The sequence below is a fragment of the Rhinolophus sinicus genome, chromosome 17 (assembly GCF_057876585.1).
Source record: "Rhinolophus sinicus isolate RSI-liver-muscle chromosome 17, RSI-T2T, whole genome shotgun sequence".
Taxonomy (NCBI): Eukaryota; Metazoa; Chordata; class Mammalia; order Chiroptera; family Rhinolophidae; genus Rhinolophus; species Rhinolophus sinicus.
The window spans coordinates 147,104,401-147,130,403 of NC_142517.1; the positions used below are offsets into that span (position 1 = coordinate 147,104,401).

At 33.4% G+C, this 26,003-nt stretch overlaps 1 protein-coding gene across 1 annotated transcript in view; it reads left to right on the plus strand.

Annotated features, from left to right (window-relative positions):
• KCNJ3 (potassium inwardly rectifying channel subfamily J member 3) overlaps nt 1-3,550 on the plus strand; it is a 156,430-nt gene extending 152,880 nt beyond the window's left edge. The window contains exon 3 of the mRNA XM_074336521.2: nt 228-3,550. Within this exon, the coding sequence (XP_074192622.1) occupies nt 228-814 (587 nt within the window). The 3' untranslated portion in view covers nt 815-3,550. The remainder of the gene's footprint in view (nt 1-227) is intronic.
• Nucleotides 3,551-26,003: the final 22,453 nt, after the last annotated feature.

The window sequence follows — 26,003 nt, forward strand, 5'->3', positions numbered from 1 at the left end:
TTGATGTATTACCCTCTAAACATGAAAGTAACGGTGCCTTGTGTTTGTTGGAAGAAAGTATGTATCCTTATCATCTTATATTAAAACTTTTAACGTATTTTATTGCTCAGTCTACTCAGATCAAGACTCCAAACCTTATAAGAAAGCAAAATTCATTCTTTAGATCAAACTGGCTTGCTTGTGCTTCTGCTATGCATAACTTATCGAGGACTTTCTTTTTGTTGTAGGGATGACTTGTCAAGCTCGAACATCATACACTGAAGATGAAGTTCTTTGGGGTCATCGTTTTTTCCCTGTAATTTCCTTAGAAGAAGGATTCTTTAAAGTTGATTACTCCCAGTTCCATGCAACATTTGAAGTCCCCACCCCACCTTACAGTGTAAAAGAACAAGAGGAAATGCTTCTTATGTCATCCCCTTTAATAGCACCAGCCATAACTAACAGCAAAGAAAGACATAATTCTGTGGAATGCTTAGATGGATTAGATGACATTAGTACAAAATTTCCGTCTAAGCTGCAGAAAATTACTGGAAGAGAAGACTTTCCCAAAAAACTCTTGAGGATGAGTTCTACAACTTCAGAAAAGGCCTACAGCTTGGGAGATTTGCCCATGAAACTTCAACGAATAAGCTCAGTTCCTGGCAACTCAGAAGAAAAACTGGTCTCTAAAACCACCAAGATGCTGTCTGATCCCATGAGCCAGTCAGTGGCTGATTTGCCACCAAAGCTTCAAAAGATGGCTGGGGGAGCAGCCAGGATGGAAGGGAATCTTCCAGCCAAATTAAGAAAAATGAACTCTGACCGATTCACATAACAAAACACCTCCTTAGGCATTATTTACTGTTTTGATTTACTAATGGTCCAATATTTGGCTGATGAGGTAATCCTCTCTAAGGAATCTGACAGGTACATTTTCCCCCCAGTCATATATGCATATTTGAGAACCCTTATTCCAACTGTTGCTAATGTGCAGAAAGCAAAAGTTGTGAACGGAGGACATCATAAGGAAGTTCTTATTAACGGGCATGTATTATCACATCGTGCATGCAATAATGTGCAAATTTTGCATTTAGTTTTATGGCATGATTTATATATGGTATATTTATATTGTACATTCTGAAAAAAGATATATATATATATATATATATTTAAAGGGGTGGTACTCTCCATGACATTTCTAACATATGTATTAAGCCAAACATGAGTGGACCTTTCAGGGTGATAAAACTATATATATGTGTGCATATATATGTAACTGTGTGTGTGTGTGTGTATACATATATACACACACACACATGCACATACATATATATCTGATAAAATTGTGATGTTTTGTTCAAAGTTGTAGTTCTTGTGCATGTTTAATTTATTAGGCTAGGAAGGCTACTGGCATTAATTATTAATACCAAATATTTTAGCCTTAAATTATTTGTCATTTTAAAATCTAATTTAATGTTTTCTGCTGTTTAAGGTCCTGGAAGATTTTCAATTGTACTTTATATGAGGGAATCACATAAGTCTGTGCTATTTATGGCCCTGCGAAAATATAACCATTATATATTTAACTTGTAAATTTTAGAGCACATCAAGACACTGAAGATTCCTTATGATTTTTAAAAGTTGCTGATACTGGGGGAAAAGAAACAGATTAATTTGAGAATCAGTCCTCTCCTGGACTAATTAAAATCTGAAAATCTCTTTTGTGTATGATCTAATACAAATATGAATTCTGAACAAATGCTGAATCATTGTGATAGTCAGGAGCCAAGTTATATTGAATATATCAGAATCTGTGTGAAATTACATAATTAATGGTCCCTGTTTCAAACTGAGTTAATTGGTAACATTTTCACTTTTCTTCTGAAACTTCTGTCATTTTAAAAACTACTGATTTATCCTTGAGGAGAAACAATAATACAATGAAACAGATGATAAATATTTATGCTTAAAAGTACATATGTCTAATCGAGTCTCTTTTTCTTATGCCTTTCTTTTGTTTGTGGCATTTGTTGTAACAGGACAGACTTTTTTTTTCTCACCTGGGGAACCTATTCCATTCCAGACCTGTCATCACGCAGTTCAAGAGGAATGTTTTGTATATACCTGAGAGAATTTAAAATTAGATGACTGGAAATATTTTACCCATGTGTCTTTTGTTGGTGGCGATGGTAGTTTGTTTGGTTAAACACTGATTTTATTGGTGTATTGGATCCCCGGCCTACCAAAATAAACTTAGCAGTACTATATTTTTAACCCTAAGATTTTATATTTATGATTCGCTAGGGAATCAAAACTATTGCTCAGTAGAACACCTGCAAAAATAAAGATTTGGAATGCAGAGATTTTTATTAAAATTTACAAGTGCTCCTTATCAGAATATCATGGATTTTCCTATAATACTATTTTGGACTTTGCAATCTACATCTGCCCAGAATTAATCTCTTTCTCCTCATTAATATGTAAATCTTTAATGACTGGATTGGGCACTCATCATTTCCCATTTTTAGCAATCATATGATAATTTCCTTATTGGAAAATTACTACATCAACAATTCTATCATTGACTACAACCGTATCTTCTGGCTACCTCTGTATCAACCAAATTCTGTAGGTGCAAACATATACCAGGGAATTATTACCGGAAAAAAATGATCAACCTAGAGCATAGATCCACTGTGAATATAACTAGCTGCCCTGCCGTTTGATCTCCAAACTTGCTTATTTGCTGGGTATAGGACATGAAATAATAACATAAAAAGGAGGGAGTCCAGGGGGCATAGTATATTTATTATCAGTGGAAGAAACTGCATAGATCATTTAATCCAATGACTTAATACTAAATAGAGCCATAATTTAATTTGGAGAGTTATTTTAACTTGTCTTTGGTACCAAGCAGAACATGGGGCCAAAAATACTCTCTGAATGTATTCACTCATTCATTCAACAAAAATTTTGTATCTCTTTTATGTCCTAGGCATTTCTAACTCCTGGGGATCTGGCTGTGACTACGTCAGGGAGGTCACTGCCCATTTGAACACTGCATGTCTGTAGGAGAGTGGGGAGGGCACACTGAGACAGACAAAACCAGATGATTTCAGACAGTCAAAATATTAGTGAAGTAAAGGAAAATGGTCACATGAAAAAAGGCTGGGTGGAATAAGAATTGATTATTTTAAAAGAGGTAACTGTTAACAGAGGGCGTGAAATTTAAAGAGATCTGTATAATGAGGGGAAAAAAAAACACTTGCCAAAATTCATTTTTCTTAGTGAATGCTCTTCCTGTATTTTTACCACATATGTATAGGAAAGATGTGATTTCTGCATATAATTGCAGTTTAACCCCTATTACTAAGTTGATCATCGGTCCCAGTTTACCCGGGAGAGTTCCAGTTTTTCCTGTTGTACCTGTGTAATTATTAACAGCATTCCTTTTCACTTTTAGAGTGTTCAGGTTTGGATGATATATGGTGAACTCTACGTTTTTGTTGAAACTAACTAAATTATAAAGTCTGATATATTTGGATAAAAATAAAGAATTGCTTTTATTCTCCTTTGCTGACTTTTTTTTTGTTGACACTGATCATTTCAAACAAAATCATCTCAGTTTCATATGTTTTAACCTGGAGGACTTCTGATCAAAGTGATTTTGTATAACATTTGTTCAATCTGTACCTGACATCATGTTTTGTCAGCAGTGAAAAGTTACTCGTTTTATTGACTGAATGAAAAATAAACCTCTGGTAGTTCCATTTCAGGAAATTTTAAAAGTTCAAATCAAAGAGAGTAAAAGTCAACTTAAGCCAAGGTAATTTTCAGACCACCAGTGTGGTGACTAGTGGAAAGCAAAATGTAATGTATTCATTGAACTGAATAACTAACAACTGCAAACAAATTTGTTCTTATGGGATTTTTATGGTATGGCTCCTGTCGTGGTAAAATACTTCATTCCAGTTATCCAAATGATATAAGTAAAAGAAATACATTTTTAAAAAATGCTCACCTTCAATTTAAATATTCATCTTTCTCAGGAACGTGTGAATTCACTTTTGTAAATACTTACCAAATTAAAAATAAGGATATTTTATCATTAATTATTTCTGAAAAAAATTTTATGCTATTTTAAATTCATCCGTATATGGCTTTAAATACTGTAAAAAGCATTTAGTTGTCTCAGTACTCAAGAACCACTTTGGGGCCGGCCCCTGTGGCTCAGGCGGTTAGAGCTCCGTGCTCCTAACTCTAAAGGCTGCCGGTTCGATTCCCACATGGGCCAGTGGACTCCCAACCACAAGGTTGCCAGTTCAATTCCTCGAGTCCTGCAAGGGATGGTGGGCAGCGCCCCCTGCAACTAAAATTGAACATGGCACCTTGAGCTGAGCTGCCGCTGAGCTCCTAGATGGCTCAGTTGGTTGGAGTATGTCCTCTCAACCACAAGGTTGCCGGTTCGACTCCCGCAAGGGATGGTGGGCTATGCCCCCTGAAACTAGCAACGGCAACTGGACCTGGAGCTGAGCTGCGCCCTCCACAACTAAGACGGAAAAGAACAACAACTTGAAGCTGAACAGAACCCTCCACAACTAAGATTGAAAAGGACAACAACTTGACTTGGAGAAAAGTCCTGAAAGTGCACACTGTTCCCCAATAAAGTCCTGTTCCCCTTCCCCAATAAAATCTTAAAAAAAAAAAAAAAAAAAAAGAACCACTTTGTCCTGAAAAGATGAAACAATAATGGATTATTTCTATGGGAGGAAGAGTGGGATTACGGGAAGGTGTCTTACATTCTATTTCTATTATGAGATTCTCTACCATTTCATGTTATGAAAAGAGTTCACTTGACTACACAGCACTTCTGTGAGCTCTACTTCAGTATCTGTGCTTGATTTACATTATATTTATTCAAATTAGCATCAAACTAATTGCATTGTCTGGCACACAATTTAAAATTATTTAAATATACAAGGTCATTTACAAAAATATGAACTCAAGTTTTATAAAATCTATATTAAAATTTCAAAATATGATTGGGTTTAATTTTTAAAGTGTTCTCATCATTTTTCCACTTCCCCCCAGTTAATTACTCATATTCCTTGATTCAGTTTGTTTATCATAAGATTCTTAACTTCTAAGAGGCAATTATTTAATCCGTCACAATTCATCCCTTGAAGATTACTTATTTTGAATCCTTATTGGGGAGACATTTCAGAAACATGGAACCTGAACATAATAATGCAGATTATTAGAGCCGTGCATTTTTTTTGAGGCATCTTCATGACCATCTCCTTTGCTGAGCCAGTGTTTCAAAAGCCATGGAAAGTACAACAAGCAAATACATATAATAGTTTTCCTAATCTTGCTTAAATGTCAAATCACCATTTTAAAAGGGTTCAGTTACTTTTCTTAAAAGAGTTTCATAGAAAATGTGTGTTCCTAATTTTGGACTGGACCAGTTATGTAATGTGCCCAACTTCCTGGCACCTCTCAGAATTAATTCAAAAAGCCAAGTTCCTGCAGCTTCCGGCCAAGGGGAGTTAAAAGAAAATGGTCCTGATCATTTAGTAGAATGTTCTTTTTTCTAAATTCTGATTTCTTACCTGAAAAGTTGTCTTGAAATCATGGCTGTCTCAGAATATTTGGGCTGTGTATGAGCAATGGGTACTATAGACAATAAATATGGCAGGGCCAATTATCTCCTCATTGCTCACTGAGAATCACATCCATCACTCCTGCTTATCCTTTCCCAGCTACACATGCCAATCATTTGCATGGTGATTTACACACATTATTTGACTCTTCATAATAAACTCTATATGGTAGAGATTATCTTCATTTTACACTAGGAAAAAAAAGGCTAATTTTCAGAAACGCTGTTTACTCTGCTTTTAATTAAGTTAAATCCACAAACATGAGTAGTCCCTGCCCTCTTGGAAGGTTCTACTGTTATTTACATGCAAATCCCTAACCATTCTTAAATTGCTTCTTGATTTTCCATTTGGGGGCATTCTCTATTTGCTATTAACTGAGGTAGATGAAGATCTGGTTTTCTTTCAAGTCTTGCTATCTACTACACCTCCACCACATCCACCTTACCCTAAATTTCCAATCTTGTCTTCTTATATTTAATAGATTAATTATCAGTTTTCATTAAGTGCTATGACAATCGATCCAATGTGTTTTAATTATTTTTCTCACCCTTCACAGCTTTTCCCCTTTTAGTCTTGATAACTTTTTTCTTTGCTTATTTATACATATACGTATGATTAACTCAGCCAAAGTGTCTTTCCCAGTTATAAATACATTCCCATTAATTCATCAAACACATTAGATATTTGAACAATTTTATCTTCTTGAAGAACTATCTATCAAATTATTCTGATCTGCTCAATTATGTAAATTGCTTTAAGTCTACTGTACAGCTGTTGTCTTGAGATCTCCCTTAATCATCACACTGGGGGATTCTGATCATGGCATTCTTAGTGTAGAAACCCTGTTTCATGGGACATATGTTTTCATCTTTCTTGGTTTACTCTTTTGTTTCTTGAAGCACATTTTCCAGGAGTTTCTCAGGAAAACACACGCTCGCACGTGCGAACACACACACACATAATATACTATACTATATATGTATACTATATATATAGTAGTAGTACACTTTTTGAGATTTTTTAAAATAAACTAATCTGCCCCTCATGATTAATATTAATAGTTTGGCCTAGCATAGAGATTACTTTCTTCGAAATTTCAGTGACATTGTTACTTTTTTTTCCTATCTTCCAATGTTGCTATTGAGCTATCTGATGCCATTTTTTGTAAACTGATTTTTCTCCTTAAAGCTTTTAGATAATCTAACCTTCCCCAGTGTTCTAAAATTTCAATATGTTCTCCCTAATTGTAAACCCATTTTAATCCATTTTGCTGTGCCTTTTCAATCTGAAAACTCATGTACTTCAGGAAACTTTTTTTTAAATTGTTTCTTTGTTTAATTCCCCCATTTTCCTCTATTCTGTCTTTCTGGAATTTCCATTATTTGGATGTTGGAAATCTTGAAATTATTGTCTAATATTCTAATAGTTCCTCTCTTATTTGTTATTTTTTTTATTTGTCTCTACATTCTTGGAAACTTTCTTCATCTTATTTTTATGACTTTCAGTTTATGTGCATTTATTTTGATTTTTATCTTCCAAGATGTTCATTTCTTCTGTAATAGTTTAATTTTCAGTAACTTTTTTTGGTTCTCTAAATGTTTGTTTTTTTAAGGGGTCTTTTTCTTATATCATGGAAGAAGAATCTTAACTCTTTCAAATTATCAATGATAGTATATTTTAAATGTTTCTTCTCCCAGCATTCTATTTGTTTCTAGTACCTCTCAATGCATATAATTTTGAGTATATTTTCTAGTGGGTCAATTACATAATTACTGAGACTCGTCTAAATATATGGGATAAATTCAACCATAGTCTTCACTGTTTAGTGACATGCTTGGATTATTAACCTTAAATTAGTACCTTTAGAGTTCTTATTTAAGGTCAATAATATTACCCAATTAAAGCTTTTAATCTCCTTCCTACAAAGGAGGTATTACTTTGGTATAAAAGTAATTGCGTTTTTGCATTTATTTATTTTTTTAACTTTTAAACCACAGTTACCTTTGCACCAACCTAATACCTGGCTGCCAGTGCTCTTAGAGCCACCTGGATCAGGGAAAGACTATCCTCAGTGTGAAAACAGAATCTTCATCTTCAATTGTGCAGGATCCTATATTCTAAATAATGTTTCACCCACATCCAAAAATAAACCTTTGGTTTTCTGCCAAGGTGTGAAACAGGCAACCAACAAGTTGAGTTAAATAGAACAAAGGAAAGTATGCCTTTCAAACAGACTTTCAATGAGTTATTTTTGCTACTGTCCTTGTTTCGGCATTTTGGGTAGCAGCAGGGATAAATGTTTATATTTAACCTGCTACTTTGAAAAGGAAGGCTAGGTTAATCATATTTTTTTATCACTGTTGTAATAAATTACAACAGATTTAGAAGCATAAATAATGCAAATTTGTTATCTTACAGTCTGTAGGTCGATGTCTGACATTAATTCTTTCTAGGCCAAAATCTGTGTGTCACAAGGGCTGCGTTTTGTGTGTGTGTGTGTGTGTGTGTGTGTGTGTGTGTGTGTGTGTGTGTGTTTTCTGGAGGCTTATGAAAAGATTTCATTTCCTTGATCTTTCCATTTTCCAGAGGCCACCCACATTCTTTGGCTCATTGTCCTCTCCTTCCATCATCAAAGCCAGTGAAGTTGTATGTGTCTTTCTTCCATAGTCACATTTGGTACTGACTCTCCTACCTTCCTCTTCCACTTTTAAGAACCATTGTGATAACATTGGGCCCACTGATATAATCCAAGATACCCCCCCCCCCAACTCCAGGTCCTTAATTTAATTACACACGCCAGTCCCTTTTGCCAAGTAAGATAACATGTTCATTGGTTTCAGGGATTAAGATGTGGACTTCTTTTTTTGAAATGAAAGCTGATAGCATGTCTTCTACCCAGTATACCGTTGTTATAAAAAGGACTTGTGAAGTCTAAAGAGATTTATGGCTTCCTTTCTTATTAAAGGTTACTAAATTATTGTGTTGTGGTTTTTTTTGTTGTTGTTGTTTTTCCTTTTCTTTTTTCATCAACTTTTATCTCTTTCCCCTCTTCACTGCTGAAGTGATGCCTCAGTTTCAGAAAGCAACACATATGGAAGGTAATAAAAGGAAAGGAGCTCCAAACTTAGTAGAGATGACTGCTAACAAAATTCAGCATCGTGACCCATCACTGTAGAACACTGGTGGACTGATATTCATAATAGATAAACCCCATATATTTACATCACTGCGACTGTGAAAGCTTTGATGAGATACTCCTTTTAATGTAAATCAGAGTTACTCCTTCACAATTTAATTTATTGTAGTTAATTTCCCATGTCTATGGAAAGAGAAATGAAAGCATAGTCAATCAGTGGTATATATCTTGGTGTCTCCAAAATCATGCATTTCATTCAGAATGTCAATAGAAATTGAATGTAACTGAATTTAATTGATAAGTTTAATCAATATCTAGAACAATGGGAATACGTAGAACTCCAGAATACAGTGCATTCTCTGAGTAGTTTGGTCAGGTTAAGACATATACCCACCTCCATTCAATCTCACCATCTAACTCAGTTTATGTCAGAGAAAAATTAAATAAACATGGTAAATATTTTAGCCTTATTAACAGGTTCATTTTCAATTTTATGTCAGGAAAATTTTTTCATTTAGAGTCTCTCTTGGAAGATATTTATTCCTGGGCTTACCTGAGTACTCAGTATGCTTACTGACAGCTGATTTGATAAAAAAAAAAAAAAAAAACAGAAACAACACTGAGAAGCCTGGCAATAAGAAAAATAATAATCAGCCAAACTCAGTTTCAAAAAATAAATAAATAAATAAAAATAAAAACCCTAAATTGCCAGATCACTAGCCAAGTACTTCCTTTAATTAGTGTTACAATTTTTGACTATTTAATGCATGAAAATAACTAGATCTTAGTTCCAAAATGATAAATGACTTAAACAGGCTTTGGTGTACATGTATTTATGCATATTCCCTGAATTTGATGTGAAAATTATGCTTTTGTTTTGAGAGGGAAGAAACTACAATTATTATTTAGATGTTTGCACTCACATATATAAGTGATCTCAAAATAAATATGTCAGTGGTAGGAGGATAAGAAAAACAAATAAAATGATTTTTTAATGAATTAGTAGGACCACTTTCATATTTATCTATAAATGAGACACTCAGTACATAGAATGATTTCAGTTGAGTCTACAGGAGGTAACTAATTATAATAGATAAAATTCATCGACTCTGGGTTAAACCAGGCCTCTATGTAAATAATCTGGATTGTTCAAACAGCTTACTTCACGCTGTGGCTTGATTGTTTGTAATTCTTTTCAGTAAACAAATAACACCTTATTTGCCAAATGAGAACCATTCCCTCTTTCATAGTCATCTTCCAAATAGAAGTTAGTCCCACGCCAGTGAGGATATATTGGGTATTGAATTACATCAGATTCTCTTCCAGAACTATGGTACAAGGAGACACATTCTTCAGGGAATAATGGTGTGTAATTACTGTACCAAACATTTTGCAGAAGGTTTTAGAAACAAGCCCATTAAACTCTTCCTTAATCTGCATTCCTTTCATATCCAACACAATGGTAGTTTCTAACATAAAATATGCAGTATAGTTGCTGAGTGCTATATTCCTGGTAAAGTCTAATTAAACTGGCCCATATATTCCAGGGTGAGAAATACATGGGCCTGCTTACCTTTGAATAATAATTAAGTTATGCAATTATAATAACCCTACTGCTTAGAAGCCATATGATAGAGATAAATAAGAAATACTTCCTAGCGCCTGTAGGATTCATGGCAGCTTGCTTCTTGAAGTGAGCAATGGAGAAAGAAACAGGTGCCACTCTTTTTTGTGTTATGTATGTGTAACTATCCAAATCCCACCACCTTTGCCACAAAATCCCATTTAAGCAAACCACAGGTCTTGCCGTCTCTTAAGAGTGGAGATTACATAAAGGCATTAATACCAGGAGATGGGGATCATATGAGGGATTGTCTTCTGTCTGCTTTGGAGACTGACAATTCTGAATAGAGTTTAACAATCTGACCAGGTAGAGACATTCCCCAAATTCTAGTCCAGGAGGAAACCGCCAGATTATGTCCGCTGCTATTTTCTCCATGTTTAGAAAATATCAGATGTGTAGGATTCCACAAAAACCTCCAGGTAGCTCACCAGACATTTTTATTTAGTTCTAAAAAAGTGTCAAAATTTCTAAAATGACATGAAGAAAAGATATATACCTCTGAGTCAGATTTTACCCATGATGTTAAGTGAAACTTTTACGGGGGGAAAAAATCTGTATAGCAGTAATTGGGAAAGGTAATTTCTATTTCTCCTTAAATTAATAGTTTCCCTTCCTAATATCAATTATAAATATGTACCTTTTCTGTTTACTTGTGTGTTTATTCATTTTTTATTTTACTATTTTTTCTGCTTTTTAAATCCTCCTCTATGAAAAATGTGAGATAAATATAATAAAATTTTAAATTTAAATAAAATTATTTTCAAAAAATCAAACATAGAAGTATAGCCAAACCGAAAAAGACAGAAATATTAATCAGAAATATGTAACTTAAATGGTCCTGCATTGTGTTTTAATAGAGTTGAGAATTTGGGTTTACTTTGCAGGCAAAGTGATGTAAAGAACATTTATTTCATTTATTTTTATAAGGAAAAACTCATAGGAAAGTATGGCCTTGTGTACTAAAGGTAAAAATATCTAGATCTATAGTCAGCATTTTCATTCCTGTATATATACACTAGTGAAAGTCAGGTACATTTATACTAGGATACATGTAAAAGAATATTCACAATAGCATTCTCCACAATGTTGAAATATCAAAAACACCCAAATATCCTTTAACAATAGAAAGGAAAAATAAATTGTGGTAAGTCTATACAACTGAATCTTAGAAAGCAATTAAAATAAAGGCAGTAGACTACAAATAAGATGTGGACTAATCCTAAAAGCATAATAGTCTATTAAAAAAAAAAAAAAAAAGCTTATTTTAATTAACTTCCTATAGGCATTTTCACAAAGACTAACAACAGATACCATAGATGGTTTTAAAAATTGTGTCCGCAACCAGTTAGTGGAATAACCAGACTTATGTAGCTTTATCCTGTAGCCTCCCTGTGTAAGTAAAAAAAAATAAATAACTACCACCACAACACCACCTCGCAATCTAAAAGTTAAAAATTTCAACACACTTACTTTGATAAGAACTTATAAAAGCTCAGCAAAAAAGAAAGTGGTATTGTGTTGTCCATAAAAGTGCCCTCCAAGAAGATAGCAAATTTTACACACATTCACAGATTAAACATCACCGTTTCCAAAAGCAAAATGTTATTTATCTCCTTTGTTTTGAATTTTTGGGATAGTTTCTATTTATTTAGACTATAATAATGACTTTATCAAAAGAGGATAATGAATCAAATAATTATTTCTATACATTTTAAGTTTTTCATTACCCCTTAAAATATTTTTCTACAGAAGTAGCATGACTATTAGCTTATGCATATAAGTCCACCCAATCATTGAATTCAGTAATTGTTTTCAAACAGCAAGAACTCTTAAAATTGACTTATCTACAAATATCTTTTTGTTTTAAGGTCAAAGCATGATTAAAATTTCAAAGTACAAGTAAGAGTGATGTGTATTTCACTAGAGTTTATTTTTCTTCAAAGTAAAACGATCTTTGATCATGGCCATTAAAATCTTCATTTTTCTGGGTAAAAACAAGGTAAATTTTTAGGGGATTTCTATTCAAACTGCATTGAGTGAAATTGTTGAAACTACATGTTTCAGCTTCTGAGTTCAATTTTTAAATCTGACATTGAAAATTTAATTTGCAAAATTCAATAGAAAAATTGATATGGAATATATTTAAGACAATGTCTTTTATTTGCAGTGTTCCTGAAAATCAGTATGCTCTTTGGATAAAGCTGACTGCAGAACAGTAAAAATACTAAGTAATTCTGAAATTTGTATTCTTAAACCTATTTGATGAAGTAATAATAGTATCACTAAATTGTTGGTATAATTGTATCCAGTTCTCTAGGGAATGATGTTTTAGGCAATGCAGCAAAAGGAGCAAAAACATGCAATTGAAAATCACAACAAGAATGAGTGGATATATATAAGTAACATTCCAATAATGTAGACGGGAAAGTGGTATGTTATTCAGCGAAAATGGAAAACCTGTAAATAGGAGTTATGTTAAGAAGTGAAATGATTTGGTAACAGGGGCAGGAAGCTGCAGTTGCCATTGAGAATCAAAGCCTTAGGAAGATCAAATGTTTGCCTGTATGTTTTGGACTGCACAGCTTGAATAACGGAACAGGTGAAAGGAGAATCACTTGTTTCAAAAGATAATTTTTTGTTTTGTTTTGACAGTATATAAAGGAAGGAAAATTATAATGAAGTGAAGCAAAAAGATGGAAAAAGAGATGAAATTATAGGTTTGAAATGACTGCCTTGGTGAGCATAGGACGGCAGGGAAGTACTAATAAACTTATGAGAATGTGAGTCTTCTCTGGCTAATCAGATTTTAGTTGTCCAAGCTCTAAGAACTATGTAGTAAGGTATTGGTTTTGAGTTTTGTATTTTAAGAAACCAAATCCAACCAAGTACTCATATTCTCTGACTCACATAGCAAATCATTCATTACCATCATCATTTTCCTAGTTGTTATTTATGGAACCTTTACGAGGTGCTCCGCATAATGACAACCCTTTCATGTACATTTTCTTTATTTTAACCTTTACCAACATTTAATGGAATAAGTGCAATTATTACCCTCAAATTGAAAATGAAGATATTGACACACAGAGGCATTAAGGAGCATGACCAATACTCTTCCAATGCAGGGAAGTACATGCTCAATGAATGGAATAAATGTATTTACTAAACAAATAGATATTACAAGAAAAGACAAAATACCCCAAAGAAACAAAAAGATTTTCTCATGGAGCTTATATTATAGTGTAGGAATATAACAATAAATAAAACAAATAAAATATCTGCAGACAGTAACAAATAACATACAGAAAAAGGTGGACAAGGATGATAAAAAGTGCTAGCGTGGGGACACAAGATATTCCTGAGATAGTAACATATGAATAAAGACCAGAAGACATTCTCAGAAATTCTGAGAGGAAAGCACTTCAGAAAATGAATATATTCTCAAGGACTGAGTGTGTTTAGTAATTTGCTTTCAAGAAACAAGGGCAAATTAGCTAGGGATGAGGGGGAAGTGTGAGATGAAGTCAGTGAGGTAATGAGAGGTGGTGGTGAGTGGAAGATGTGTAAAGATGTGTGGAATATTTTAATGACTTTGGACTCACTGCCATGGAGTGAAAAGTGAGAAGTTATTGAGAATATTTTGAGCAAAAAAGTTGTATGGATCTCATTTACATTGTAACATCATCACCTGGGCTGCTGTGTAGAAAATGGATTGTTAAGGGTCATGAACAACTCAGGCGGACCATTCAGGAGGCATTTGCAATAATCCAGACAAGAGATGCTGACAGAATATCTGGGAGATAGCTGTGGCTTGAGTGATAAGTAGTTCTATTCTGAATATACTGGAAGATAACTGACAGGATTTCCTAGAGTAATAGAATGTAATCATCCTTATAATTTCAACAGTGTCCATACATATTTTGTAACCCTTGCTCACCCATGAAATAATAAATTTCAAGTAAGACTCAGATATAATAGAAAAATGAAAAAAAAAAGTTTACTCACAAAGCCTGCAAGGGAGGTACTGGTTCACCAAATAAACATATCTCAGGGACTTAAGAAAAAAAAATCAAGAATTGCAAGGTTATTGATGGAAACCATTCGTTGATGGCAAGCTCCTATTTCTCCATGTGATAATTATATTTGTAAGGCTTGTCATAGGTTTTCAGAGATGAGCCCTCCAATAAGGAAAAGGTGTTTGTTTGTTTTTCCTTAGGGGAAGTTTACCGTAAAGCTCAAAGTGTCATTTATTTAGAAGAATGTAACTAAGTGAAGATGAGATGACTCTGATTTGGGGAGAAGGTTATTTATTTATTTATTTATTTATATTTATTTATTTGAGATACTAAAGTTCTTTTTCTTTTTTTTTATTTGACATGGGTTCTGATGGACTGCTCACTCTAAGTGGAGGCAGGGCAAGGTGTCAGTTTTTTGTTTTTGTTTTTTTACATAACTTATGTTAGCTTGTATTAAGTGGATGGATAGTTCTGAGCTGTACCTAGAATTAGTCTCCATTCTTAGGCTAACCAGCATAGCCCTGCCACATGGTGTGGGTGGTTTTTGCTTTGGCTGAGTCTCTGGACACTCTCTGCTTCTCACAAGATGGGGTATTTTATAGCTAATTACTAAGTTCGGAGAATAAATATATTTGGAAAAAATATATGAGCTTCAAAAAAAAATCAGGGAGCACGACACATTGACATTGTACCTTATGAAGTTAAAAAAAGAAAAGAAAGAAAGAAAGAAAAGAAAAAAAGAAAGAAAATTGTTCTCCCAAGCAACCAACAAAATGAGAATAAACCGTATGAAGTACCACAATGTAAATACAATGAGAATGTGTACTCTGTCAGAAATGGAAATACAATAAAAGAACTATATTAAGTTTCATAAACAGAACTGAAAATAAAACAGAAATAGTGACTAGAGTATTTTACTATATCGCTTTGGATAAATGACAAAGATCAGATGTCAATTTGGTGTGATTAACTTGCTTTATTAACCTCATGTTTGTTTGTGTATTTGTCTAACTTTCATTGAATGCATTTTTTTTACAAAATTGTCAAAGGTCAATTATCAAACCCAAATGGAAACATCAAAGAGAATACTTCCTAATCTTATTGGGTAACAGCATTTGTGGACAGAGTTTTATTGAGCTTAGATTTATTGAGTCAGGAAGACAAATCAAGAGCCACAAGGTCCTGGAGAACCTGTTCTCAATAGTAGCCCTTATATTTTTAATGGTTTCATTATTTCTCAACCTTCCATTTCTTGCATTTTTGTCACCTCATTTCTTACCTTCCAATTTATCCTCACTTATAGCATGCTTCCCCCAATCTGTTCTCCTAAATTTTTTTCTTCCCTTGTCTCTCTTATTTTTTCCAGACTACTATTGTTGAAGTCTGGTTGTTTTTGAAGTGAATGATGTTAACGTAGATTAGGGGCTCAGCGCTACAGAGCACCTATTGTCAAGAAGTCCAAGGGATAAATAACAAATGGATGGTGTGTCCTATTATTTGTCCTCTGAGGCAAAGATAACACGGGTAGAATTTTTTCCTAGTGAAAAGAAAGACCAAGGGCAAAGCTGGGAGCTGGAATAAGAGATTTTTAGGTAAAGATTTCTGTAGCAGTGCGGTTTACTCTCCAGCATTCCAACAGAGCATATTCTGACCTGCTCCGTACAAAAATCCAGCGGTCTGATATCAGGGATTTTCAGAAATAGGCATTGAGATATATCAGATAGTCTTTTACTGACTTAGGTGAATATCTGTATTGCTATCCTAATAATAAGTTAATGCTGGGAAAGAGAATGCAGAAATATTTATTTACTGTTCATGAGATGGCGGTTATTTAGTCTTCTTCAAAGACACATTGTGTTGTGATTTTACTCTGGCAATTATAATGTGTTTTCTTTTCTTTTTTTCAATGTCTATTTTTTCCCCTCCTATAACCATCTTATTGGCTGGCATTCTTGCATAGTCTTTTGCATTGTTCTAGCAGTTGAAATAACCTGTATTCCTTTTTCCATTTAGGTCATGAAGGTTAATTGATATTGTGCATACTGAGCTATTAATAGTATGTAGCATCTAGAGAATTTTTTGTATTAAACCATACTGCATTAAACGTATGAGTCTATTGCTCATTATGATGTTGTAATCAAGTTGTAACAGTAGGAAAAGTATTTGTGATCTTTGATTAGCAAAATAAAAAAAAAAGAGATATGGTCTTACCTCACTGTGTCAATGAAAAAGAAGAGAAAAGCGGAGTGAGTCTTCCAAACGTAGGCTTCAAAGTACAATTGTAAATATAATCTCTAAATCAATACCTCTACCCAAGAGAAATCACAACTGCTTTCTATTACTAAATTTAACAATAGCCAACAACTTTCCTTTCTGGTTGTTAGACCTCAAAGTACAGTGAGATCTCAAGACAAGATTCAGTAGTTATCTTAGTGACTTGGATGTTTGCATTTATGAAATAATTGAAAGTTTATAAAAGTTTGGTTTTATTGATTGCTCTTGCTGATTACGTGGGGATGAAGTCACAGAATCTCATGCCCATCCTAGATCTACTGAATGAGAAGCTGCATGTTCACAGGTACATCCTATGTACGTTACAGTTTTAGAAGCACAGCCTTCTAGTACTGAGAGGCCAAGTCCATGCTGTGCTCTGTGCAGGAGGAAGGTAAATGCTAATCTCCCCACTTTTGTCTCCTGGAGCTCTGAGAGTTGTTTATGCCTTGTGCCTCTTGTAAAAACAGCTTTTTATATTCAGGCTAGAGTTCCTCTGTCCTTAATCCTCAGATACAAGTTCATTTCCCCTGCTGGGGAATTATTACCCAAGACAGGCACCATGCTATCTTTGGCAGTCCTTGCTAATTCTCCCAGGCACCTACACAGAATTATTTTCCCTAATTTGTCTTTTTCAGGCTAAAAAAATCCCTCTTGCAAGTAACTCCTGTTGGACTCACCAACTGTTCATGAGACAATCCGAGAAACAAGCTGAGTCAAAATCTTGTGACGCTGCAGTCAATTATAAAGCGATATAGTGTTGTGACTGGAAACAGACCTTTAAAGCAACTCTGCCTGGTTTGAATCTCTGCTCCATCACTTATTTTCTGTATATCCTGGGCCAGCTAAGGAATGTCTCTGTCTCACTTCCCTCATATATAAAATGAAGATAATCATAGCACTTATAGATTCATTAGGTAAATCCATGTAAAGTTTTTAGAACATTTCCAAGGACACAGAGCATTAGATAATGCTAAATATTAGAAATATTATGCATTAAACCGTGTTAATAAATATTAGCTAATACTGATATTTCTCTAGCACAGTTGTATGATTTAGTCACTAACAGTGGCTATGTTTCCCTTTTTCACTTTAACTCTCTGTGGCTACTTCATACTAATGGAATAGGTTCTTGTGGCAAGTTCTTATAGGAAAACCAGTTATATAATATATTGAGCTGTTTTTTTTTTTTTTGTTTTTTTCCTATACCTTTCAAAATCTCTTGGCTTTCAGAAAATGTCTCCTGTGTAAAGTGGAGCAAAGCAGGATATAAGCACCACAGAGACATGTAGACAGTTCTAGGAGGAATGAAGAGGGACACGGTCCATATAAACTGGCAGCTGCATCATTTGGCACTAAAATTAAATTTATCAACATTATGTTCCCAAAATTATGGCGGAAATGTATAATACATTGTTAATTTGAGACAATAACACATGGAATATTTTTTTGTTGTATTAATTTATCTGAAGCAATACAATCATTTGTTGTTTGTAGAAAACAACCTTGTTATGAACTCTATTTATTTTACATCATTTTGGTTTGAATTCCTTCTTAAATGGGTAAACAGTGTTAATTCTCTCTTTCCATCTTTCTGTTTTACTCTGTGTTATTCAAACTTGAACAAAAGTCTTCACTACTTGAATACGTCCTAGCTTCTATCACAATAATAGCTAGCAATTTTGCACTGGGCTTTTCAAAGTGAGGGTTTCCTGGCTAGTGGCCATTTCTCAAGGTCAATTAACATGAGAGAAATGGCAATATTCACACACTTTGGATGGGAGGGTTGTATGACAGAGCCTTTCTGGAGGGCAATTTTGCAATGTATTTTAAAAATTAAAACATACTTATCCCCTAAGCAATTTTCTTTGTGGGAATACATCAAATAAAATGTACGAAAGAAATCAGGAATAAATATGGAGAGGGGTATTCATCAAATAAATATTAATATTAGTAACAGTAGTTGGAAAAATAAATGTTTATTAAAACTATTATTAATATAAATTATATTATTAACAATATTAGCAATGTCACAAACAACTAGCACTTTAAACCTCTAAGCCTTGCAATAACATTGTAAAGTATCTATAAGACAAATAGCTTTGCTGTCCAACAAAATTTATACTTGTTCAATTTATCCTTGAAATAGAGAAAAATATAAATTATATATATATATATATATATATATATATATATATATGGATATACATATATATACATCTTCAATAAATGGATGCTATTAATATATTTTGAAGTTTTGAAGTGCATGATATTAATTTCATTCATATAGTCAAGATGCAGAACATTTCCATCACCATAAGGATACTTCATGTTGTCCTTTTAGAGCCACACCACATCCACGACCACTGATAACCACTAATCTGTCCATTTCTATAACTTTGTCATCACAAAATGTTATAAATGGAAATATAGAGTATGTAACTTTGGGATTGGTTTTTATTTTTTGTTTACATTCAGAATTCTGTGGAAATTTATTCAAGTTGTTGTACATATCAAAAGTTTGTTCCTTTTATTGCTGAATGGTATTCCATATATGAATGTGACACACTTTATTCACTCCTTGAAGCACTTCTTAGTTGTTTCTAGTTTTCAGCTATTATGAATAAAATTGCTATGAATGTGTGCAGATTCCTGTGTGAGCACGATGTTTTTTCCTCTGGGATAATTGCCTAGGAGTAAAATTTTTGGGTCATATAGTAGTTACATGTTTAGTTTTTTCTTAAGGAACTGTTAAACAATGTTACAGAGAGGTTGTAGTCATTTACATTCCTATTAGCAGTATATGAGTTCTCTAAAATTTCTCATCAGCATTTGAATTTGTCACTTTTCTTTTTATTTTAGTCATCCTGATAGGTGTGTAGTGATGTATCATTGAACACTTAATTTTTATTTCCTAATGGTTAATGATATTAAATATCTCTTCATGTACTTATTTTCCATTTGTATATGCCCTATGTACAAGGTTTTTTTCATTTCCTTGCCCATTTTCAAATTGAATTACTTGTTTTTTGACAGCTGATTTTTGAGAGTTCTTTATATTGTATACACTAGAGATGTCACCAGAGGCTTACAGGGACGTCTGAAAGAGAATTCAACTTGGAGCAGCAGTTACCACGCTCTTGTCTGTAAGCAAGAAAGAATTTAAGAGAGAGACAGATGCAGGAAAGTGAAAGAGACGTCTTGAAGAGAAAGTACACACTTAAAAGGGAAGTGCAGGCAAACTAATAGATTGGTTTCATTGAGGAAGTCTGGTCAGTGGTATTTATCCCTCCTGGGGTGGGAACTGGTGATGTCCCATTGAAATGATTCATTCATCTCCACCCCCTGGGTGGGACCCTCTGTTTCCCACTCTTTCATCCTTATTTGGCACCTCTGGTGTCAGATGCATGATGGGCAAGATGGGACTCTTAGTAACAGCAATGTGAATGAGATTATAATGACATTAAAATTAGCTAAAGATCAGGTCCCCAGTCATAAGGATTAGCCTTGCTGGATGAACCAGGTTCTTGTTCTTCTCCAGCTGCAGATGATGAATACAGTCACTTGCTACTTGTGTAACCAGTGAGACATCTCAAGTATCCTGGAGGGGATTGTCAATTTCCTAGGCTTCCTATCCTGCCTCAGATAGTAGACCTAGTAATATGAGATTTGCAAATATTTTCTTTAGTTTGTATGTTGTTTTTCATTCTTTTTACATGGGCCTTTGCAGAACAAAGTTCTTAATTTTGATGAAGTTCTATTTATCAATTTCTTTTATGGATCTTGTTTTTTATGTCAAGTCTAAAAACATTTTGCCTTGCAATAGACCCAAAGAATTTGTGTTATGTTTTTTACCTAGAAGTTGTAAAGTTTTGTTTTGTACTTATGTCCATGATTCACTTTGAGTCAGTTTTTATAAGGTTCATATAAGGTATGAGCTATAGGTTGAGGTTATTTATTTATTTATGGAATATATATGTCTGACCTAAGTAAATGGAAACATGAATAATATTTGAGGATCTGAAGAAGAAGAAATATGTTCAGGTTTTGCATCTTTTCCAAAATGAATCAATACACTAGAATCAATATAATTTCAATACATTTCCTGATTTTTTTTTTTTTTTGAAAAATTGATCACTCAATTATAAAATTTAAATGGAAAAGCACCAGGAAAACCAACACAATTTCTAAACAAAGAATAAAAGAAACTGTACAACACAATCAGATGTCAAGATTTCTTACATGAATACATTTTCAGGGGGAAAAAAAGCTGAGAGAATTCAAGGCAGTGTATTTTTGGAAAAGAAAAAAACATAAATATCAATGAAATATTATACGAAGTCCAGAAATAGATTGATCTGTGTAAATTTATTGATTATTGAACTTCCATATGTAAAAAATGAACCTTTACCCTTATATCATATTACATACAAAATTAACTTAAAGAAATAGACATAAAAGTAAACCTAAAGCTGTAACAATTTTAATTAAGACAAGAGAAAATTTTTGGACCTTGGATTATGCAAAAATTTCTTAGAACAAAAAGAGCATGAACCATAAAGGAAAACATGAATACATTAAAGTTCATCAAATTTTCAAATGTCTGCTCTTAAGAAAGCACTGTAAAAAAATTAAAAATGTAAGGTATGGATTGGCAAAACACATATCTGGTAAAGGTCTTGTATCCAAATTATATGAAGAGCTCTTACAACTCAACAATAAGAATAAAAAACACTCCAATAAATTATAGGGATAAAGATGTGAACAAAAGAACATATATAGATAGGAAATAAAGATACTGAGCATCGTTAGTCATAGAGGAAATGCAAATTAAACTCTACACACTTGTTATAATGCTTACATTTAGAAATACTGATCATTGCAAATCCTGGTGAAGATGAAGAGCAACTGGCCCTCTCCTACAGTGTTTTGGAAATGCAGTATTGGACAACACTCGGAAAACAGTTTGGCAATTTCTTATAAAGTTAATTATACACTGAACATATGCACGAACAATTCCACTTTTGGATATTTACTCAAAAGAAATGAAAACATATGTCTACAAAAAGACCTGTACACAAATAATTATAACAGTGTTATTCATAATTGTCCTAAACTTGTAACAATCCAAATGACCGTCAACATGTACACAGAAAAATAAATGTGGTATTTCTATACAATGGAATACTTCTCAGTAATCCAAAGGAATGAACTATTAATGTATGCAACAATATAGATGAATCAATAAATAATTATGCTGTGTGAAAGAAACCAGATTTACAAGGCTGCATATTTTATGTTGGCATTTATACGACATTATGGAATAGGAAAAAATATATATATATAAGGAAAGAAATTAGATCAGTTATTTCCAGAGGTTTGGGATGGGTGGTAGGAATTTACTACAAAGTTCATCACGAAATCTTTGAGTTAATAGAAATATATCTTGACTTTGATGTGGTTTCACTACTGCATTCATTTGGCAAAACTTACTGAACTATATGCTTACAAAAAGTTTTTCTTTTGTTTTTTTTTTTATATAACCCATGTTACACTTCAATAAATATAAATATGACTTAAATATATTAAATTAAAATAACCATAGTTCTTACAAAATTGGGAAAGGTGTTTCTGATCACTGGAATTTGATATAGCTTTTCTCGTTCCTTATTTATAATTCTAGCCAATCACCAATTGTATTCCAGACTGAAGAGAATTCTAAAAGTAGATTATGCATTTTTGTATCCTTTGGGAAAGAACAATATAATGGATGTTTTTGTAACTAAAGATGCTTGATTATTGTCAAGGCCTTATATAATATCAGGAACAGGGGCCGGCCCAGTGGCTCAGGAGGTTGGAGCTCCGCGCTCCTAACTCCGAAGGTTGCTGGTTCAATTCGCACATGGGCCAGCAGGCTCTCAACCACAAGGTTGCCAGTTCAACTCCTCAAGTCCCACAAGGGATGGTGGGCTCCGCCCCCTGTAACTAGCAACGGCAACTGGACCTGGAGCTGAGCTGCACCCTCCACAACTAAGATTGAAAGGACAACAACTTGAAGCTGAATGGCACCCTCCACAACTAAGATTGAAAGGACAACTTGACTTGGAAAAAAGTCCTGGAAGTACACACTGTTCCCTAATAAAGTCCTGTTCCCCTTCCCCAATAAAATCTTAAAAAATAATAATAATAATATCAGGAACAATCACGACGTACTAAATGCTTTGGGACAGTTATGCTATACATATTTTTATTATTTAAATTTTTAAATCAGTATTTGCATTTTATTATTAGGATTCTTAAAACTGATTATTTAATGTTTTATAATTTTAGACTTCCTTTACAACTTAACAACATAAGAGATAGAGAGCTTTCTAACATCTCTTTAAAATTTAATGAAGAGCAAAATACGTTTTTTTAAAGAAATGGATACTCTAAAACCAAATTTAACTTAAAATTGTTTTTCCATTTTGCTTTAATCTGCAAGATTCAATGTTAGTATACATAAAACTGTGATCAGGTAGAGAAAATAAATAATAATTAACTGTTTTTATTACAAGGGGAAGGTAATCTTTTCACTGAGCAGTAGCCAGACACATATTTAAGATCACCTTTCTGTTGAATCTTCTCTGCACATATCAATTTGTTAAATTGGACATTGTGGAATCTCTGATTCTCTCTCTCTGTAGTTGGACAGATTTACCATAGAGATTTTCCTTCTTCTACTTCTTTGTACTAAAAACCATTCCCTGTCTCTTGTGTTCTAATAATCAAGAGTCTTGGAGCTTTATTATACATGACTATGGTAACAGACTACCTCTTATGAAATTCCTACTTTTTTTTTAAATCATTAACTGAAAGTTTTCTTATAGGTTAAAGTAAGAATGATGCCTAATGTATCAACTGTCACTGAATGGTGATCAAGTGGCTCACTTCTTCTTCAGGGTTGGATATCGTCTCTGAGGTAGCTAACCTGCTCTCTAGTAAAAAGCCCTGCTTGATGTTATTATTATCAAGAGTAGCCATGAGTGATAGAATCTAACACTGGAGAAGCACATAGACTGTTGGTACTCCTGAAAGGGTGTCAGTGGGAACTTACAGGAAAAGAAGTGAAGTAAATATCAGCTAACAAAACAGCAAACAGTTAAATATTCTGGCACTTATCATCTGACAGGCCCTATTATTTATGCTTAATAGGTATTAATTTACTTAATATTCAGAAAAATCCTATGAAATATATATTCTCCTATATTGAGGAAACAGTGAATCCAAGAATGTATTTACTTGCCATAGGATATATGGATAGTAACAGAACTCATATTCCAAACCAAAGAGTCTGGTTTCAGAGAAAAAAATATTAACAACTTTCTTTAGAAGATATAGAGTCAAAGTTATATGAAAAGAAGAAAATATTCACTACAAATATAAATCAGAAAGACGGTGGGAAGTGAGGGAATTAGGGAAGACTATGTGGGAGAATTTCGGAAGTCCTGAGGAGTGTCCAAGTCCGCTATAAACTCAGAAAATGCCAGGAAAAAGAAAAGATCAGAAAATCCAGAGCACTAGGTGACCCCACTTTATCAACTCACCAACATGCTACTGTTTTGGCATAATCTCCAGCTCCTTTAATCAGGAAATTATTAAATTTCCATTGAGATATATATTTTGTTTGTTAGGAGAAGAGGTTTGGGGAGTGAAATTTAGGCAGGAGTTATACCATTGAAGAGTAGAAGCATCATTATCCTCCTTCCGGAAACTGTGATCATTCTTTAGCAGCTGGAGAACAATCATTTGATACCAGGATCACCTTCCCTAGGAGATAGCTAGACACACCCAATGTGGAACCAACCAAATAAACTCTAATTATAAATTGGTTTCATGTAGGAAATATATACAAATCAACTATTAATGACTCTGATTAATTTCAAGGCCCATCATAATCTAACACCATCTTCCAAATCCCTGGTTTGCGCTCACTTTGTCCCAGAATATAAAATCTGCTCCATTTAGATCATTCACCTTCAATAGACCCTAGTAATATCCACTTTGCTGATTTATCTTGTTTCTTTTGCTTGTATTACACTTGCTTTTTCTTTCCAAATTCTGATTTTTTGAGGCCCATTTGAGATTACGATTTTTTTTTACATTTACATTGTCGTCACTTATGTTTACGCCTTCTGTCTTATTACATTTGTATTTCATGCCAGGACATTTATCACTTATAATGATGTGGTATTGGTTGATAATGAAGAAAATATTTTATATATATTTTCTATTCCTTGTAAATAAAGTTGCACAGAATAGACCCTTTACATATAGTTATGCTTGAAGTGGAAACTACAAAATTTAATATATAAAGGGGATACTAATTTCTTCATTTGTTTCTAGGATTAAGGGGGTCATATATATGGTGATGGAAGGAGAACTGTTTCTGGGTGATGAACACATAATGCAATATATAGATGATGTATTATAGAAATGTACACTTGAAACCTATGTAGTTTTGTTGACCATTGTCACCCCAATACATTTTAATAAAAAAGAGACATTAATTATGAGATGTAACATGTCTCTCAAAGTATTTTATTGGTGTATTTATTGGAAATTAATAACTATAAAAGTGATAAAATACAGAATAAAATATAACTCAATCCATGTATTCCCCAGGAAGATTTGTCAAATGTTCATGTACAATTTTGTTTGAATTTTTTAATTTAAGTGGAACTCATGTATTTGAAATCTGTTCTTTTTCTCTTCACAATGCTGTTGTATTTAGTATTTATTATGTATTTAGTATCCTTTTAGACATGAGTATTATAAAAATCAGATTAGTTAACTCATACAGTATTCCACTTAAGACTATACAACAAATACAGAGGGTGCCAAAAAAATGTATACACATTTTAAGAAAAAAAAAAAAAACCTGTATTAATTGTAATACTCAATATATACCGATAACAAAAGATGAATACAAGTCATGTTTCACTTCTGTAACTAAAGAGGTGCTCAAAGGGGTTACCATCAGTGTCCAGACACTTCTGATTACGGTGAACTACTGCTTGAGCATAGATAACATATCTTAAAATCTGTATATATTTTTTGGCACCCCTGGTATGTATAAATGAATATACTTATATATGTGGATGCATATATATATATATATATATATATATATATATATATATATATATATATATACACATACATACATATATGTTTATCCTATATTCACTTCAACAAAGAGCATATATACGCACATGTGTACCTATAAGAGCAAGGAAGACATCAAGCGCATGGTCCAGGAAGCTGAGAAGTAC